The sequence below is a fragment of the Oncorhynchus kisutch genome, linkage group LG19, assembly GCF_002021735.2.
Source record: "Oncorhynchus kisutch isolate 150728-3 linkage group LG19, Okis_V2, whole genome shotgun sequence".
Lineage (NCBI taxonomy): Eukaryota > Metazoa > Chordata > Actinopteri > Salmoniformes > Salmonidae > Oncorhynchus > Oncorhynchus kisutch.
Window position 1 is genome coordinate 17,978,714 of NC_034192.2, and position 17,948 is coordinate 17,996,661.

The 17,948-nt window shown below is 42.9% G+C and overlaps 1 protein-coding gene across 2 annotated transcripts; it reads right to left on the bottom strand.

The window, feature by feature from the left end:
* Positions 1 to 380: 380 nt before the first annotated feature.
* brd1a (bromodomain containing 1a) lies at positions 381 to 17,722 on the bottom strand. Of its 2 annotated transcripts, none has more exons than XM_031797752.1 (14): positions 17,256 to 17,722; positions 15,394 to 15,959; positions 13,344 to 14,167; positions 12,172 to 12,337; positions 11,748 to 11,879; positions 11,429 to 11,557; positions 10,557 to 10,869; positions 9,967 to 10,257; positions 7,508 to 8,044; positions 7,080 to 7,218; positions 6,613 to 6,743; positions 5,513 to 5,622; positions 1,666 to 1,820; positions 381 to 1,458 (listed from the first exon to the last, which is right to left on the bottom strand). In XM_031797752.1, the coding sequence occupies exons 2-14, from the start codon at positions 15,940 to 15,942 to the stop codon at positions 1,275 to 1,277; spliced, it is 3,660 nt and encodes a 1,219-aa protein (XP_031653612.1). In that variant the 5' UTR covers positions 15,943 to 15,959; positions 17,256 to 17,722; the 3' UTR covers positions 381 to 1,274. The 2 variants fall into 2 exon arrangements, with proteins under 2 accessions (XP_031653612.1, XP_020307742.2); XM_020452153.2 differs by having other exon boundaries at positions 6,613 to 6,746; positions 17,256 to 17,721.
* Positions 17,723 to 17,948: the final 226 nt, after the last annotated feature.

Consider the following 17,948-nt stretch of genomic DNA (forward strand, 5'->3'; position numbering starts at 1 on the left):
TGTAGCAACACTCCCCCATCCAACCTGACAGAGCTGGAGAAGATCTGCAGAGAACGGGAGAAACTCCCCAAATACAGGTGTGACAGATTTGTAGTGTCATATCCAAGAAGACTCGAGGCTAAAATCGCTGCCAAAAGGTGCTTTACCAAAGTACTGAGTAAAGGGTCTGAATACTTAGGTAAAATGTGATATCAGTTTTTATTTTTTATAAATTAGCAAACATTTCTAAAAACCTGTTTTTGCCTTGTCATTATGGGGTATTGTGTGTAGATGAGGTGGAAAAAAACAATTTAATACAGTTTAGAATAAGGCTGTAACCTCACAAAAAGTCAAGGGGTCTGAATACTTTCCAAAGGCACTCAATCATATAAATATGTACGAACAAAATATACTAAAACTATCGTTAAAAAAAAATATAACAAAATAACTAATGCCAAAGGGAAGCTTATATTTAGAAACTTCAATAACTTAAAGAAAATACAAAAACTGTAAAAGGAAAAGAAAAAAACATTTTACACCGCTAAGGATTTTTACACTCGTCTTATTTTCACAGAACTTGGAAATACCACACCGTAGTGCTTACATAATTCACCAAAAAGTATAAATACTAGTAAGAAAAGCCATTGTACAGTACCAATTTCTTTCAATCTACACAATAAGTTAGTGTGTCAGACAAATATTGCAGTTATTTACAGTTAACTTTAAAACATAGTAGGTAGTTTTGGGTGGAAATAAATGGCATAAGGTTAGATGAGTGAGGTGAGGAAGAAGCAGCCCATCTTGGCAGTGGCATGGTCATAGGGAATAGAGGAGGATCATGGCAGCAGTCTTGCAGCACAGTCATGGGGTCATGTTCCTTATGGAACACAACAGGAAACATATCAAAACTGTTTTGAAAGAAAACGGAAATGAGCGTTTCTTTTTGGGTAAGTCCATTAAACCCACCCTGTTTCAATTAGTTTTCAATTAGAACACGACCTTGGAGAAAGGTTGATAGGAGGGGAACTCGGGCACATTCATTAAAGCAGCAGCCGTCAGACCAGCGGGCGGGGGCTGACGAGGAAGGAGGCACCATATCAAGCCAAGGGGGTAGCCAGGCACCTGGTAAACACAGTCAGCATAGAACTCTGGAAAGACTGACGAAGAGGAGAAGGAGAGTATGCCAGACTCCGGTACAGGACAAGGCCATGAGCAGTAATTCAGGGGGTTGGGTGTCTGTGTGTAATGGGGAGAGTGTGTGTGTGTGTGTGTGTGTGTGTGTGTGTGTGTGTGCGTTAGTCCACGTCACTCATGTCGCTGACAGGTTCATCCTGAACGATGCTAAGATGGTTCATGGCACGTTTGAAGGCCGTCTGAACAGCCTTACGGATGCTGGACGTTCTGCCCTCCATCATCTTGATCTTGTCGATGGTCTTGTCAATCCCCAGTGGGACCATCTTAGACTTAGGAAGCCATTGCCTGAGAAGAGTGAAATCAAATTCACAGTTACATTTCTTCTGATACAAATCTGCAAAAATGTAAAACTTCTAATACAAATTTGAGTTCTCTGTGTTGTCTGTTGGTTGTGTATTCGCAGCATGTATTGAAATAACACTTAATGTCCATGCATGTTACGATAAAAAGAAAATGTCCCTTTCATAGCATTTAATATTGGAGAAGTCTCACCAGCTGCGTTTGTTGTCAAAGAAAAGAACGAGGAAGAGTTTTTCTTCGTTCTTGTACTGCATCCGTTCTCCGACCCGGAGGACGTCAAGGGGGGGCATGGGGATAGACACCCCGTTGTGCTGGCACCCCACCCGGGGCATGTGGGGGTCGACAATCTAACATGGTAGAAGAGGTGTACCAGGGTTACTAGGGAGTGGTGTCTGGAGTGTTATGACACAGTATACTTGCATACACACAGACATGCATTGCACACACATGCGCAAACACACATGCTCAAATACATAGCTGATGCTTGTGATGAATAGGTGCATCCACTAAGGTAAAAATCAGACCTGTTTGACAATGGCGCCATCTAGAGGACTTGAAAGATATGGACCTAGGTTTTACTCTACCATGAAAGGCAAAACATTGTAGGGTGTGTGGGTGTGTTACCTTACAAACATCTAGAGTGTGTGAACATCCCTTTGAACACAATTTGAACAGGGCCTAAAATTAACACCCACCAAATGCAGGTAGATTTTGGCATTGGCGGGTCTGAATTTCTAATTCACCAGCCACATTGGTCAAAAATATATGCATTGGCACATACGCGAGTAGGGTTTTATAACATTGGACATTCACATTGCTTTGTTCACAAATTAGGTTGTTTTTTCAATGTTTGAGTTTGCTTCCACTGCAAGCGAAGAAGAGACAGTCAGCCTCAACTAGTCAGATTCTCACAGGCACACTAGAATCGATTCCTCGACTCCTTGCCCATCGACTCCCGTTGCAGACTCCCATTTAGCGGAATCGACTCCACGACTCCTAAGATTCAGTATTTTTTAAGGGAGGAAACTAGTTTGCCGTAGACTACTTCCAAGAACACAAACTCTTGCATCTATCACAGCAAAGAAAGAGCGAGCTAACGAGTGAGGGTGAGAGAGGGAATGGGCATAGTCAGGTATAGGTAGACATGTCGGCCACCAGGCATAGTCAGAACCATGCATCGGTAATCAAAAGATGTGCAGGCTATCAGTGGCGACCCGTCATTCAGGGCACGTTTTGGCATGTTATTCTGGCATTTATATCAGTTTGCAAACAATGAAAAAAAGTGTATATATATTATACACACACAAACATCGACTATTTTTTGCTTTCTTGAGTAATGCAGCTCCAAAATGCATTGGCCATAAACATCACACAGCAAGTTGGAAATCTCAAATTCAACAATGAGTGGTTTGGAAGGAATCAGTGACTAACTGCAAGCATTGCAACGCAATAACTAGCCTGCTATTAAGTGGAACGGATGTGTGGTCCAAGTCTGGGTTTAACAGAAGTATTCACACCCCTTAGTCAATACTTTGTACAAGCACCTTTGACAGTGATTACAGCGGAGTCTTTGTGGGTAAGTTAGAAAGAATTTACTACACCTGGATTGCACAACATTTGGCCATTATTATTTATATAGAAAAATGATTTAAGCTCTGTCAAATTTGCTTGTTGATCATCGCTAGTCAACCATTTTTCAGGTCTTTCCATAGATTTTCAAGTAGATTTAGGTCAAAACTGTAACTCGGCCAATTCGGGAACATTCATTGTTTTCTTGATAAGCAGTTCCTGTGTAGATTTGGCCTTGTGGTTTAGGTTTTAGGACAATAACCGAAAACACAAGGTCATCTCCCAGTGTCTGGTGGAAAGCAGACTGAATCAGGTTTTCCTCTAGGATTTTACCTGTGCTTAGCTACATTCCATTTATTTTATCTTGAAAAACTCTCCAGTCCTTAATGATTACAAGCATAAGATGATGCAGTCACCACTATGCTTGAAAATATGAAGTGGTACTCAGTAATGTGTTGTATTGAATTTGGCCCAAACATAACACTTTGTATTCAAGTGTTCTGTTTGTGTTTAATATTGTGTTTAATAAAAAGTTAATTTCTTTGCCACATTTTTTGCAGTATTACTTTAGTGCCTTGTTACAAACAGGATGCATGTTTAGGAATATTTTTATTCTGTACAGGCTTCCTTCTTTTCACTGTGAATTCATTCAATATTGTGGAGTAACTACAACGTTGAACCATCCTCCGTTTTGTCCTATCACAGCCACTGTTTTAAAAAGTCACCATTGGCCTCATGTTGAAATCGCTGAGCGGTTTCCTTTCTCTTCGGCAACTGAGTTAGGAAGGATGCCTGTATCTTTGTACTTGGTGAAATGATTCAGTACACTTTGGATAGTGTATCAATACACCCAGTCACTACAAAAGGGATATTCAATGTCAGCTTTTTTTATTTGTACCCACCTACCAGTAAGTACCCTTCTTTGCAAGGCATTGGAAAAACCTCCCTGGTCTTTGTGGTTGAATCTGTGTTTAGAATTCACTGCACAACCTTACAGATAATTGTATGTTTGGGGTATATAGATTAACATGATTTTTTTATGAATACCTAAAAACACTCCCATACAACTTATTATGTGACTTGTTCAGCATTTTGTTTTTACTCCTGAACCTATTTAGGCTCGCCATAACAAAAGGGGTTGAATACTTATTGACTCAAGACATTTCAGCTTTTCATCCGTAAAAAAAATTAAATAATAAATAAATATATATATATATATTTTTTTAACAACATTATTCCACTTGGACATTATGGGGTATTGCGTGTAGGCCAGTGACCAACAAATCTCAATTTAACCCATTTTAAATTCAGGCTGAAACACAACAAAATGTGGAAAAGGTCAACGGGTGTGAATAGTTTCTGAAGGCACTGTATACATTTGGCAGCCAAAATTGAGTTCAGTGTAGCCTATTATAGTCTAGACATGACGATGAAATATCTTCATGCCTAGAATAAAAACCTCAAAGCTTCCGTCAGGAGTCAATTAAATCTGAAAAAATAAAGAACTACAGGGGGCAGTTTGGAATAATCCTGTGTAAATCGCCTTCTGGAATAACGCACAAGCTTGGATAATAATTACATAACCAACACTCTGGTAATACCCGTCTGAATAGCGCTATAAACATGGCAAAGAATGGCCTTATCAGCGTAGGATGAGCAGCATCATCACATGGGATGCGTTAAGGCTGCGCACAGCAGAACGATCACTGAAATATTCTAGTTCGTACACATCACCTTCTATATTCAAACAAAATAGGACTTTTACAGGCTAAGTTAATGAACAAATGGGCCGCATCATGTTCATGTCAGTCCTCTAGAACGCAAATGTAGCCTTCCTATTAGGACGCTGCAATAATGAGGTGGTGTGTACGTCTGTTTCAGTTCCTTTTGGGAGTCTAACAGTTCGTGCATATATTATGAGGACGTTGTGACATTTTTTTTGTTCATTTTGGACTTCGGCAAGGTTTTTTTTTTTTACGGCTGTTCGAGCACACAAACATTTTTCATGAGGCAAGCCGAATTCGGTAGCCGAAGTCTAGTTTTTCAAGCAACGGTCTTTTAAGGAAGTATGTGAGCACACTCGTTGGGTTCGCCTAGCATGCTGATGACTTACGCCACATGTGACGACTTGAGTGGCTCCATTACCATGGTAAGCTTAAAGGGGCAGCTGAACACTTGTCTCATCTGTGATATTTTGGTTAAAAGACTTCAGGTCACAAAATATTAAATTGAGCAATATACCACATTACTTCTTATTAGTAATAGATTCCTTGATTTAGAAACATTACTAAGCATGCGTATCCATTTAGATGTGTTTTTTTGTTGTATTTAAAGCACAAAAAAATATATTTTGACTCCTAAAAAAATCTGAGTGGCTGGTGGACAAAAAAGTTAGTTGTAGGCCCTGGTAGCAAGCACAGAAGTAAGAATGAGATAGTCAGGTGTCATACATATGCTCACTGTCACTCACCAAGGCAGGATAGGAAGGGTATCCGCTACATTTTGCCCAAACTAGCTTTAGAGGTTCCAGAACAACTGTTGCAGCACTAGCAGGCATCCAAATATTGCTATTGCCAACTTCTATGGATGCAGGAATAACAACAATCAAGTTAGGAGGGGTTCACTGTAAATAGAGCAAAACACTTCCAGAGCCATGCTAATAGTGACAGCATCAACACACAGGTTAAATACATCACAACTCACTGAAAAATGTGACATTACAAAGAGAATACAATTTGTAGACTGTAAATCATGAATATAATTGCTTTAAGTTATGTTTACATAGCCTGCATCGTAGCATACTACTGAGGAAAACTCTGGGTTCTGGTTATATCCTAATGCTAGAGTCAAAGAGTTTTGGGGCACATTTTGAGGTACTGTGCTTTTACCGGTATTTCCAGCATTGTCCACTAGTGTTGCTGGAGGTAGGAAATCCTAGGAAATGTTCTGTAGACATAAACTGTCTCCAATCAATCAATCGTCTGTTTGTGCGTGTGTGTTTGGCAGGAGGGATTGCTTAAGCCAGGGGAGGAGTAGCTCTGCGAATCTTAAAATCACACAAAACCTATTATTTTGCAGAGAATACTATTTGTAGAGCAGTGATTCTACACCTCTTTTTTGCTCAAGCTGATCCTCTCCAACAGACTTGGAAGTTGTAGCTAAAAAATGGTCAATTATGGGGCAGTAAAAGGGGAGAGTCAATTAAACCAACCATGGAAGTATATTGTTGAAAATTTGGGGTGTTGCCCAGACCGGGACTCGAACCTGGATCCAGCGACTGTCAATGGCTTCCCATGGCTTAGGCGATCCCCCCCCCCACCAAACAAGACATTGATTGATTGATTGGAGACAGTTTGTATCAATTAAATAACATTTCCTAGGATGATCTACCTGCAGCAACCCATGCGGATCAAGCTGGAAATACCAGTAAAGGAACAGTACCTCAAAAGCTGCCCCTATAGCAATACATCTACTCCACTGGCTCCCAGTCAGACCTCATCTGATACAATACACACTACCCTCCGCAGTCTCCACTTTACTGTACGATGAACATCAAGACAGAAAATTTACCGGCGGCAATCCTAGCAGCTCTGGCAAAGTTCCCGGTTTCTATACAGGCAATGAGGTCGTTCTTATCATCCACAGTGTTTCTTCGGACCAGGGCCGGTTTGCCTTTACCACATGCTGGAAGACTGAGGGTGCTGCTGAAATCAGGAAAAGACATCCACACTGTATGTGAGTCAGACTGCCATATACATGAAACACTATAGAGAAATTACCAGACTACATAGTTGAAGTACCACCAACCATGTTCAGCAGTGAAAAATGCACCACCTAGCCTGTTGTTATGAGATGTCTTTAACTACACAAGTCAGAACAAATTCTTATTTACAATGACGGCTTACGTTTGATTGAGCCTGCCTGTGTTTCCACACTTGGGACTATTCTAGTGGTTCCATTGAGCCAAGCGGGCTCAATCAAGCTCAGTTTAAATTCTATTTGAACACAGGTCTGTTGAGGCATATGCATGTACCTACCTGGTGCTGCCCAGCAGACTACCACTAGATGAGATGCTGGACTCAGAGGCACAGCGTCTCCTGGTTTCTAGAGGCCTGCTGTCACTTAGCTCCTTCTCTTCATCAATTACCTCCTCCATCGCAAAACCATTAGACAGGCCTGAGGCGGGTAACACAGAGCAGTACAGTAATCAGTATACTATACATAAACCAACTATAGCATAGACCTACAACATTAGGACCTTTTAATCATAAAGAGTCTCAGAGTAGGGATGCTGATCTTAGATCAGTTTAGCATTTTAGATTATAATTAATAAGATTACATGGACAAGGGGAACCTAATCTCTTATTTCACAAGTCTGAAGATCATTTTCTACTTCATGCTCGATTTAAGAGTCCCATTAAGATAAGTACTTTATTTTCTGACAAGTGAGAAGAACCCCATTTACCTGTGTTAATGTGTTTGACAGGGGACTCTTCCTCCCTGTCTCCACCCCCCTCGCTGTACACCCCACGTGGACTGTGGCTCCTCTTCCTAGTCCTTGGGTGGAGGAGGGTCTCCAGCCTGGGGATCATTACCGACAGGAAGGTCTTGGTGCCCAGCTGAGGGCACCCTGTCTGGGCTTCGTCTCCTTCTCTCCCCCCCTGGTTCTTCCCAGGGCTAGAGGTCTTGGACTTCCTGAAGAGCACGGCAGTGCGGCGGTTGACAGTCGTCCCCGAGGGTTGGGCCAGGGTGGAGGTGGCCACCACACTCACGTCCCCCTTTGAAAGAAGCAGGGGGTTTTGGGAGTCGGAGTGGCCATTGAGAAGGGTAGTGGTGGAGGAAGCGTTGTTGGGTTTCTCCCGGTCAAATATGACCTGTCCGTGGGTCTTGCTGTCCGGGGTGTGGATGGGTTTGAGGGTAGGGGGTTCTAAGTTACTCTCGAAGTGCAGGAGAGGAGTTAGGGAGTCAGAGGGTTCCAATTTGGGAGGTAATGATTTGTCCCCTGTTGAAGAATACAGTTATAAAAATACATAGAAAGCATAACATTATATAGATCACAATGATCACAATAAAAACACCAGAACCATTCCTAAAGCACATCATCCTCAGGGTGAAGACTTATTACAAGAATTCAATACAAATCATCTTGCCTTCTACAACTTCTTATGGCTGCAGGGGCACTATTGAGTAGCTTGGATGAAAGGTGCCCAGAGTAAACGGCCTGCTCCTCAGTCTCAGTTGCTAATATATGCATATTTGTATTAGTATTGGATAGAAAACACTCTGAAGTTTCTAAAACTGTTTGAATGTCTGTGAGTATAACAGAACTCATATGGCAGGCAAAAACCTGAGAAGAAATCCAAACAGGAAGTGAGAAATCTGAGGTTGGTGGATTTTCAAACCAGGCCCAATTGAATTCACATTGGGATATGAATGAAGATGCACTTCCTATGGCTTCCACTAGATGTCAACCATCTTTAGAAACTTGAATGAGGATTCTACTGTGTTCTGGGACTGAATGAGAGCTGAATGAGTCAGCTTACTGGCAGAGAGCCATTTCCTGGTCACGCACATTCCACATGATATCGACTCCTCCTCGAGACACAAAAGAATTCTCCTGTTGGAACTTTATTGAAGATTTATGATAAAAACATCCCAATGATTGATTCTGTACTTAGTTCGAAATATTTCTTTGACCTGTAATATAACTTTTTGGTTATATGGGGATATCTGAGTGCTTGGCCAATGTCAGGTCCTTCCTCTCCCATCCTGACACTGAAAACCTCATACATGCATTAATCTCCTCCCGTCTTGACTACTGCAACTCACTACTCTCCGGCATCAACTCACATCACCCGTGAACTCCAATGTCTCTCAACGAATGAATTACAAGATCCTCCTTCTGACCTACAAAGCCCTTCACCACCCTGCCCCCCTTTACCTCTCAGACTTTCTCCACTACCAAACTACACACGCAATCCGTTCCACCACAGCTGGCCACCTTGCCATTCCAGTTCAAAACTCCAGCTTCCAAGATAACGCCTTCTCTCCTAAAGGCACACCCCCCTCCTTTATGGGCAAATATTATATAATAAACCATTATGTCAAAGTAAACTTGGAGTCACGCGATGTTGTGCTACGTCGTACTACCACCACGACATGGAAAAGCATAGGTCGATGTTGGATGTTGATGAGCTTGATGCAAAATTCCAACAAATAGAGGGTTTTATTTGAATGCTGGTGACATGATCGATGCACACCAAAACCAGATTGCGCAAGTTTTCTATATAAAATTGCAACCGTTTTAGTGACAAAACCGTCAGTCGATTTTAAAATGCGATGGAAACACATTGAACTGTAGATTTCTATTTGGTAGATGAAAAGTGCAGATTTTCTTTTATACAGATTTTACAATATTTGCATGACAATCTGTCACAAATTGGATGGAAGCCTAGCTACTGACATCCTGAAGAGAGCGCTATCCTGCCGGAAGCCATAGTTATCACAACAGAGGCCCCAAGTAATCCAGAACAGTGCTGCCAGGGTCCTGACCAGGACCAAGAAGTCACACCAAATCACACCGATCCTGGCCCAAGTTCACTGGCTACCGGGCAACTACAGGATCAACTTCAAAATTATATTTAAAGCCTTGAATGGATTAAGCCCCATTCAAGGCTTCAAGGCACGGGAGCAGAAGGTTCCCATACCCCTCTATGTAATGCTCTCCCTGACCATCAGAGCTGCTTCATCAATTAGAACTTTTAAAAATGGGCCTTAAAATATGTTGTACATTTTAAATGTGTATATAACATAAAATGTAAAAATCCAAAACCATGTAATGAAAAGCGCTATACAAATTAAATGTACTATTATAATAATAACATATTGGGTTCCCCAATAAAGTAACAACTTGAAAAAACCCACCCTCATTATCAGGACTCTGTCCATTGGTCTTCACACCCTCTGCCTCCCCAGCTTTACTCCTTTCTGACTGGGAGGAAGAACAATGCGAATGGGAGTGGTGGGACACCCTCCTCAGGCCGAAGCTCATCTCGCTGCGCACGTCGTTGATGGTCTTCTTGAGCAGCTTGAGGCGTTTGGAGCGTGACGGGCTGGACTTCATGGAGTACGTCAGGTCCAGTTTCTCCAGCAGCTCTTTCAGCTGCTCCTCCAGAGGCATGTGCTGCCGGTTGGCTGGGACCAATAACTGGTCCACTGGGGAAAGGACACCAAGATAACACTGTCATTGGGAGACATTTGCTTGATGTTAACTTAAACACAGAGTAGCCTAGGTAAGTAGAATTATATTGAGGATCCAGATTAAGCAAACTGCTAGACAAAAATTCTCAAGAGCATCTCATTTAAAAGTGCTTCTTAGACCAGGAATATGCTTTATTAATTTGGATCTTTGCAAACACTGCAGTCTGTTCCAGTATTCTATATTGACTGATTTATCCATTTTATATATATATATATATATATATAAAAAACTCTTTGACTCGCTAGGCCTTTACCGTCCTCCCAGGAAAACGGTGGAGGCGCTTCGATCTTGGGCGGTTCGGGCAGGTGCATCCCGCTGTCCTTCTCGAAGCCGATTCGTTCCACATCCCGCCGCGTCTTCCTGATCAAAGCCCCACCTTGGTCTCGGAGACGGGCGGCCGCCCGGTGGAAGAAGGTGTCCTTACAGTTGTACTTCATGCAGTTGAAGATGATGAGATTGAAGTCAGACTCAAAGTCATCCAGGTTGCTGTAGGCCTGGTCGTCGATGCGTTTCCTCATAGTGGAGAAATCCATGGGGTTCTTGATGTGGTCAAGGTAGTCAGGCACCTACAGGTTTAATGATAGACAGAGATACAAAAACATCTGATAGTCGGCACCTACAGGGCATTGAGATATAAATCTACTATAGTAAACAAAATAAGGTCATTCAAGTTCAAATATATGTATTTTTTAATAAATTAAAACCGTGAAAGGGCATAAGCAGCATCTCAACTCTAGTCTGGCTGACACCAGACTCCTGACTTCAAAGACTATTTGATGTTAGGGTTAATGAAGTTGATAATGATGGGGACTGTGCCTTTACTGCTTGGTTCTGTGTATTTATGCCTCAAACACCCACATGTGCAGCCCCAGAGCAGCGCCCCCTGACATTATAACCACTGGATTTATAAATCCAAACAACAAGAGGTTTAAACTCACTGGGGGGGGTGAGAGAACCAATAAAAGCTTGATCAATTTCTGGCCGAATCTTACATTATCAAACGGACTCCTGTCCAGACCAGTGTCTCTCCCTCGCTGTGTACCAGAATACCTCAACTCTCCAACATCTCAGGTTGTATGTAGATGTTATAGTAAGTGCTGCTCTCCTATGGTAAGTCAGCCTTACCTCTTTAATGTCGACAGGCTGGGCAAAGATCAAGGACTGGTCTCTCTCTTGTAGTTGTTCCAGCACAGACCTGAGCAGGATACTGAAGGGAGTCAGCTGGACCTCTAACAGGCTCTGCTGCAGCTTCATCTGAGGACACACAGGGGACCGTTAGCATCATTATATACTGTATATGGCTGCTGAACCATGGAGGGGGAGAGAGAGGGGGGAGGAGCTGCAGCTCCAATTCATACTATACTACCAATTGTCTTATAGTTGGCTTGTGAGCTATATTTATGTATTGTTGGCTTGCAGGGACAGCTACAGTTATCTAACCTACCTCTTCTCTCTTAAGTTTCTCCCTCTTGCGTATGAGCTCCAGCAATAGCCTGGCTCTCTCCAGGTCATGTCTTAGACAATGCCACTCCTTGAGCTGCTCCTTCAGAGCCCGGCTCTCCTCCTCACTCTCCTTCTGTGGTTGGAATCACACAGGACTTATAAAACATTGCAGACATGTACAGTTAAAAAATAATATCACCAACATTAGGGTTAGAAAACAGTGGAATTGTAATCATGCAAGGAGAACAGTGGAGCTCTCATTTATACAATCATATGCCTCTGGGCAGTTTTGGCCTGTTCTTTGACACTGCTATGGTAATAAGGAGAGGGGTATCTTATAATGATAGGAGTGTGAGAGGGAATTGAGTGTACCAGCCAGGGGATGAGAATTGTGTCAGAAACAGGGGGACAAGAGTCTAACTGACCGGCTGTGCAGCATGGGTCTTCTGATGGGACTGTTGGCTGGACTGTAGTCGTCTGATGAGGGGTACTCCGTTCCTCGCCTGTCTCTTTAGAGTCCAGTAGTTTAGAGCCAGCTCCACAAACACCTTCTTTTTCTGCATAGACACCCGGTTGAGGATGGTGTTTAACCTGGGAACAGATGGAGAAGATATTAACGATATAAAAGAAAATGCTTATTGAAGTAATGTCCATGTCTGAAATTGAATGACATGTTTTTTCACTTTAAGTCCTGACCTCTTTTACTATAGATTAAAAAATCTACTTGCCCCTCAGATTTGTTCTTATCAGACAAATATAGATAGTTTTTTCATAATTACACAAAAAGCTATGAGCATGCTTTGTAATGTTTCTAAAATAATACATTTCTTACTAGTAAGAGGTGATGTGGTATATTGCTCAGTGTTATTTCATTATTTGTGACCTGAGTCTTTTAACCAATATATCACAGATGAGACAAAAATGTTAATCTATCCCTATAAGGGTGGTAGGTTACCATGGCAACAAGAACGCCATTTGAGTCCAGTGTGCCTGTGAGAGAATCTGACTAGTAGCTGATGCGTCTTTGCTAGCAGTTGAAACAAACTCAAACATTGAAAAACAACTTAACTTGTGAACAAGGTGGGGAGGAAGATTATATAAGATACTGTTTGAAGAGGTAGGGCTTCAGATGTTTTCAGGAAGATGGGCAGGGACTCTGCCCGGATAAGTTGCAGGGGTTTGATGGCACAAGCGGGGAGCCCTGCCCAACCGCGAGTTTGCCCCCTGTCTGATTCTCTATTTTTGCTATTTTTTTTACACTGAATTATCAGATCTTCAACCAAAACCTAATATTAATATCAACAGCACGCATTTGGTTGCAGTCATTGCAGCTAAAGGTGGCACAACCCGTTGAGTGGAAGAGGGACATTGGGTATTGCATAATTTTGTTATTTAAATAAATGAAATAATTATCAACATTTTGTCATTTCATATTAGGTTTTGGTTAAATCTAATAGCATTCACTGTAAAAAATTTTAAAAAATGACAGAAAATACTTTTCACGTCACTGTATGTTGTGTATTGTCACATTTACTGATACGTCTGATCATCTGCAAATTATGAAAATTATGCTTAGATGAATGGTGAGTGAATCTACCTTTGGGGAGGAAAGCTAGGCACGGCCACGGGTGGGACCTCTTCCTCTGGCTCCACCTTCTTGCTCTTCCTCTTCCTGCCTTTCGTCAGTGCATTGGCGCCCCTCATCTTCTCCCCTTTCAGAGGGGAACACAATCCATTTTGGGGTTTGGCGTCCTCGTAGATGGTGAGAGGTCGTCTGACCGAGCTGTTGGGGGTGTGAGCCCCACAGTAAGCAGTCTTCTTCACCGAAAACGTTGGCTCGCCGGTCTCTGTAAACTCCTTGATTGGTTCCATCTTCATAAAGAGTCCTGCTTTCTGAGCACAGCTGACGTGGAAGGCTGTGTAGCAGTTAGCCTTGTGACACTGGATACAGGCCCCCACCCCCTTCTCCTTACAGAGGTAGCAGGTGAGCTTCCAGCGAGCGGACGGTATGTTGCGGACTCCGTCGATGGGCTCGATGAAGACTGTGTTGGAAAACCCTACCTCCGGCACCCACAGGGCGCACACCACATGACCCCAGCGGTCATCGTCAGTCTTTTTCACTGCTCCGCCTTTGTTAGGACACAGTATGCAGCCTGCAGGCTGGGTGGGCGACTGGAGGCAGTGCCGGCATAGCCACTGTCCCTCTGGGATGTAAGGGACACCGTAACACTCTTGGTGCACGGCCAGGTTGCACATGTCACAGAAGAGGATGACGTTGCTGTCCTGGCCGTCTCCGTCCATGCAGATGCAGCAGACAGCGTCCTCGTCTATGGTCAGCTTGTCCTGGCCCTGGCTCACCTTCTCCATCTGTGTCTCTTTCTCAAAGCGGTCCACCAGGAACTCAAACACGTTGTGGGACACCTGGTGGTTGGAGGGAGAACAGTAAACATTTGCACATGTATTGTAGTTTTAATGACTACTGTTGTGTTGTATTCTTGTCTTAGCCTGTGATCCATTTGTTTTTGTTTCTTTGGGGGGAGGGGGGAGCTAGCCTGAGTGTCAGTGTTTCTACTCTCGTCTAGTTGTCAAAAGAGTAAAAAACAGACTGAAATCAAATCCAAGTTTATTAGTGGCGTACACAGTTTAGCAGATGTTACAGTGGCTGCAGTGAAACACTTATGCTACTAGCTCCTAACAATGCAGTACAATGTCAAAGTCCACAAATAATCCAAAGTGAATGAATAAAATAAAAAAATAAGAAATCAAGAAATACCAGAATTAGTCCAATTAACCCTAATACCACTAACAGTAATCCAAATGCAATCTATGCTTATATACACTAGATGAAATTTACACAAGATAGCATTCTTAGTATATGTACAGCGGTAGCTATACACTGACTGTAAAAACATCAGGAACATATTTTCTAATATTGAGTTGCACCCCCTTTTGCCCTCAAAACAGCCTCAATTCGTTGAGGAATGGACTCCACAAGGTGTAGAAAGCGTTCCACAGAGATGCTGGCCTATGTTGACTCCAATGCTTCCCACCGTTGTGTTAAGTTGGCTGGATCTCCTTTGGGTAGTGGACTATTGGTGATACACACAGGAAACTGCTGATCGTGAAACATCCAGCAGCGTTGCAGTTCTTGTCACACAAACCAGTGCGCCTGGAACCTACTACCATAACCAGTTCAAAAGCACTTGATTATTTTGTCTTGCCCATTCACACTCAATGGCACACATACACAATCAATGCTTAAAAAAATCCTTATTTAACCTGTCTCCTCCCCTTAATCTATACTGATTGAAGTGGATTTAACAAGTGACATCAATAAGTGATCATAGCTTTCGCCTGGTCAGTCTCATGGAAAGAGCAGGTGTTCCTAATGTTTTGTGCACTGAGTATCAGAGTGAGATATGTCAAGAATCCAGTATAAAAATAAATATGCAGTGTATAAAGATTAACTCAAATGCAATGTACAGCAGTAGAATATAATAATATGCTGTCGAGAATACAGTATTTAAATACACAGTACAAAAACTCATGGAAAAAAATGATTGACTGGCACCCAGGCTACAGGAGAGAAGCCTCACCATGAAGTTCTGTAATTATGAAAAGGGGTCATTTAAAAAGACAAGGCCTACCTGACTGACGCCCTCACTCCTCCTCTTGTCGTTAACTACTTCCAGCCAGGCGTAGTCCTCCTCATCCATATCATACTCCACCTCCTCATCCAACTCCTCTGACGTCTTCTCCACATACTTATAGTACACCGGGGGCCTCCTGGGGACCGCTGGTAGGTTATACTCCACCGTCCGGACCTTGGCCTCTGGAAGTGTCTGTACTGGTGCTGCTGCAGCTCCCCGTGTTGTGTGGTTCTGTGCGACCGCAGCTGCACTTCTCTTCTCCTGGCTGTTTTTCAACCGGACGGAGCGCATTGGCGTCTGCTGAGGCTTCTCCGTGTTCTCCTTGTTGCTGGTGCACTCCATAATCTCCTGAGCCGTAGGGTCATCGTCCAAGATCACGTCCAGCTTGTCGTAGATGCTGATCCGGTGCATCCGGCCGTCAATCTCCATGTCCACCATGCGCTGGGCCTGGGCATAGGTCAGAGTCTGTTTGTTGGGGGACGGCTGGATGGGGGAGGGCGGCCGCTGGGGCTCGGGGACCCTGTGGTGCCGAGCCTTCTTCCTCATCCTCGACACCTGAACAGCTGCAAGGAGAAGAGAAGCAGGTACATAGAGGAGTCTATACCACAACACAATAAATTAAACAAGCATGGGGATGACAACAGAAGCAGATAGATTACCATCACAATTTTTTACAAATAGTTTATTTTTGACTGGTTTTACCTAAGGGTGTGGTAACAGAGACAAACACCAGGACAATGTAAACAAGCATCAATTGGTGAAGGTATTTGAATAAATAGCTGGAAGCTGACCTATCTGTTGATCGACAATGTGCGATATCAGTTTGAGGATTTCAATTTCCATAGCATTGTTGAATTTGAATGTGTTTACATTAGAAACTATAATGTATACTCCTGAGTGGAAATGGGGACTGGGTGAGTAGAGCATCTGCTAAGACATATGAATAAGAAAGTGTGTCACTAAAAAGCGTGAGGGACAAGGGGATAGTAGTGATATGGGGGGGCAAAAGGATGGCTTGTGTTCAAAAGAAACTCAGGATTCCCATGCCAGCAAAAGTATGAGATAACTGCTAATGTTATCACCACAGCTGCAGTGCAGGCATCTGATGACAAGATAAGAGTTCAATTAAAAGTTTGAACAAGAAAAATCTCTGCATGGGTTTGTATGGAGAATGTGGTCCGTTTTGGAGTGGATGGATAGATGTAGACAAACTGTCTGGTTATTCTTAAGAATCATTCAAGATTTGAGACTCCAAGATTCCACAGTAAATCACACTGAGCCTAAACATTACAACACAACAGACACAGGAAATGTTTTGGGTTGCTAGAGACAATCTAAAACGTCTAATAAAAAACCTTTGCTAGATGCCAAAGAGGACAACTTGTTCACACAGCCTGCGTAAAGTAAGGGGGGGTGTTAACTGTAGCCTTTTAAAATTGTGCTAACTTTGTTGCGCCTAGGAGTGGCAGGCAACTGAGCCCCCCCACCCACCAAACTATAAACTGCACCATGATAAATTGCACCATTTAATTTACCGCTTTCCGAGGATGTCATGGTTCTTTCTAGCAAACTAGCAGCTGGCTGAAGAGAGAGAACAGCGACACCAACGAATAGCGAAAAAAAGATGAAGCCAGTGTGGGCTAGTAGCTAACAATAACATTACTGTAGCTACTAATGCTAGTTACAGTTAGCTAACAACCTAACGTTAGCAAATGGCGTCAAACAAAACAGGGCAACGGAGCCCTTTAAACGTGTATTGCGCTTCCTACAACACATGCAGCAGTAATCAGTTACTGGCCGACTATGCTCTATATAATCCATGATAAAATGCATCGGAAAAATAACAAAAAACCTCATACCTTAGAACTAGAAACAGCTTTGCTGGTTGTAGATAGTAGCTTGTCAACAGCCTTTGAAAGCAATGGCGATGTGGCCTGCTCAGTGGCTGTAATTCCGTACACAATGTTCTCATCCAGCGGGAGATGCTTAGGCTTTTTCAGTAATAAAGGAGAAGAATGACGTTGGGAGCCCTCTGGGTCTTGTTAAATACTAAACTGGGTTCTATCATGAGCATAAAAGCATTTTCTCAAGGATCTGAATTGGCTTCTTCCCTATAGCCTGGAACCATTTCGAGGCTGCAACTGCAAGCTCGAGCTCTCCCCCCACAACAATGCAGTGCACGAGCGTTGTCCCACCCGCTACGCACGACGCAACGACGTACACTATAGGTCATGTTGTAGCGTAGATACACAGATTATACACACAGATAGAACAATGAGCCCGATATTTCATCGGATGTAAACTGTGACGCATCCGGTTGGAGTTTAACACTACCAAATATGGTGATGAGAGGAAGCCCAGTGGCCGGCAGTGGGAGAAGATGGAGCGACATTCTGCAAATTTGCTCATCGATGAAACATTTGATCTCCATACAGTTGTCTGTTTCCAAGAATCTGTAACAAACAGAGTAGACTGCGCTTTGTAGACTTCAGCCTTTGCAAAATGTACAAAGAAGTGCATTGTTTATACACGCGCACCTCAGAATAGGCGTT

What these genes read in the sequence shown, in the direction of transcription:
- brd1a (XM_020452153.2), bottom strand. Translation starts at nt 15,942, where the DNA reads ATGAGGAAGAAGGCTCGGCACCACAGGGTCCCCGAGCCCCAGCGGCCG. An exon ending in AGTCTGCTGGGCAGCACCAG is followed by an intron (nt 6,747 to 7,079) that starts GTAGGTACATGC and finishes TCCTGATTTCAG; the next exon opens with CAGCACCCTCAGTCTTCCAG. An exon ending in TTTGACAACAAACGCAGCTG is followed by an intron (nt 1,459 to 1,665) that starts GTGAGACTTCTC and finishes CACTCTTCTCAG; the next exon opens with GCAATGGCTTCCTAAGTCTA.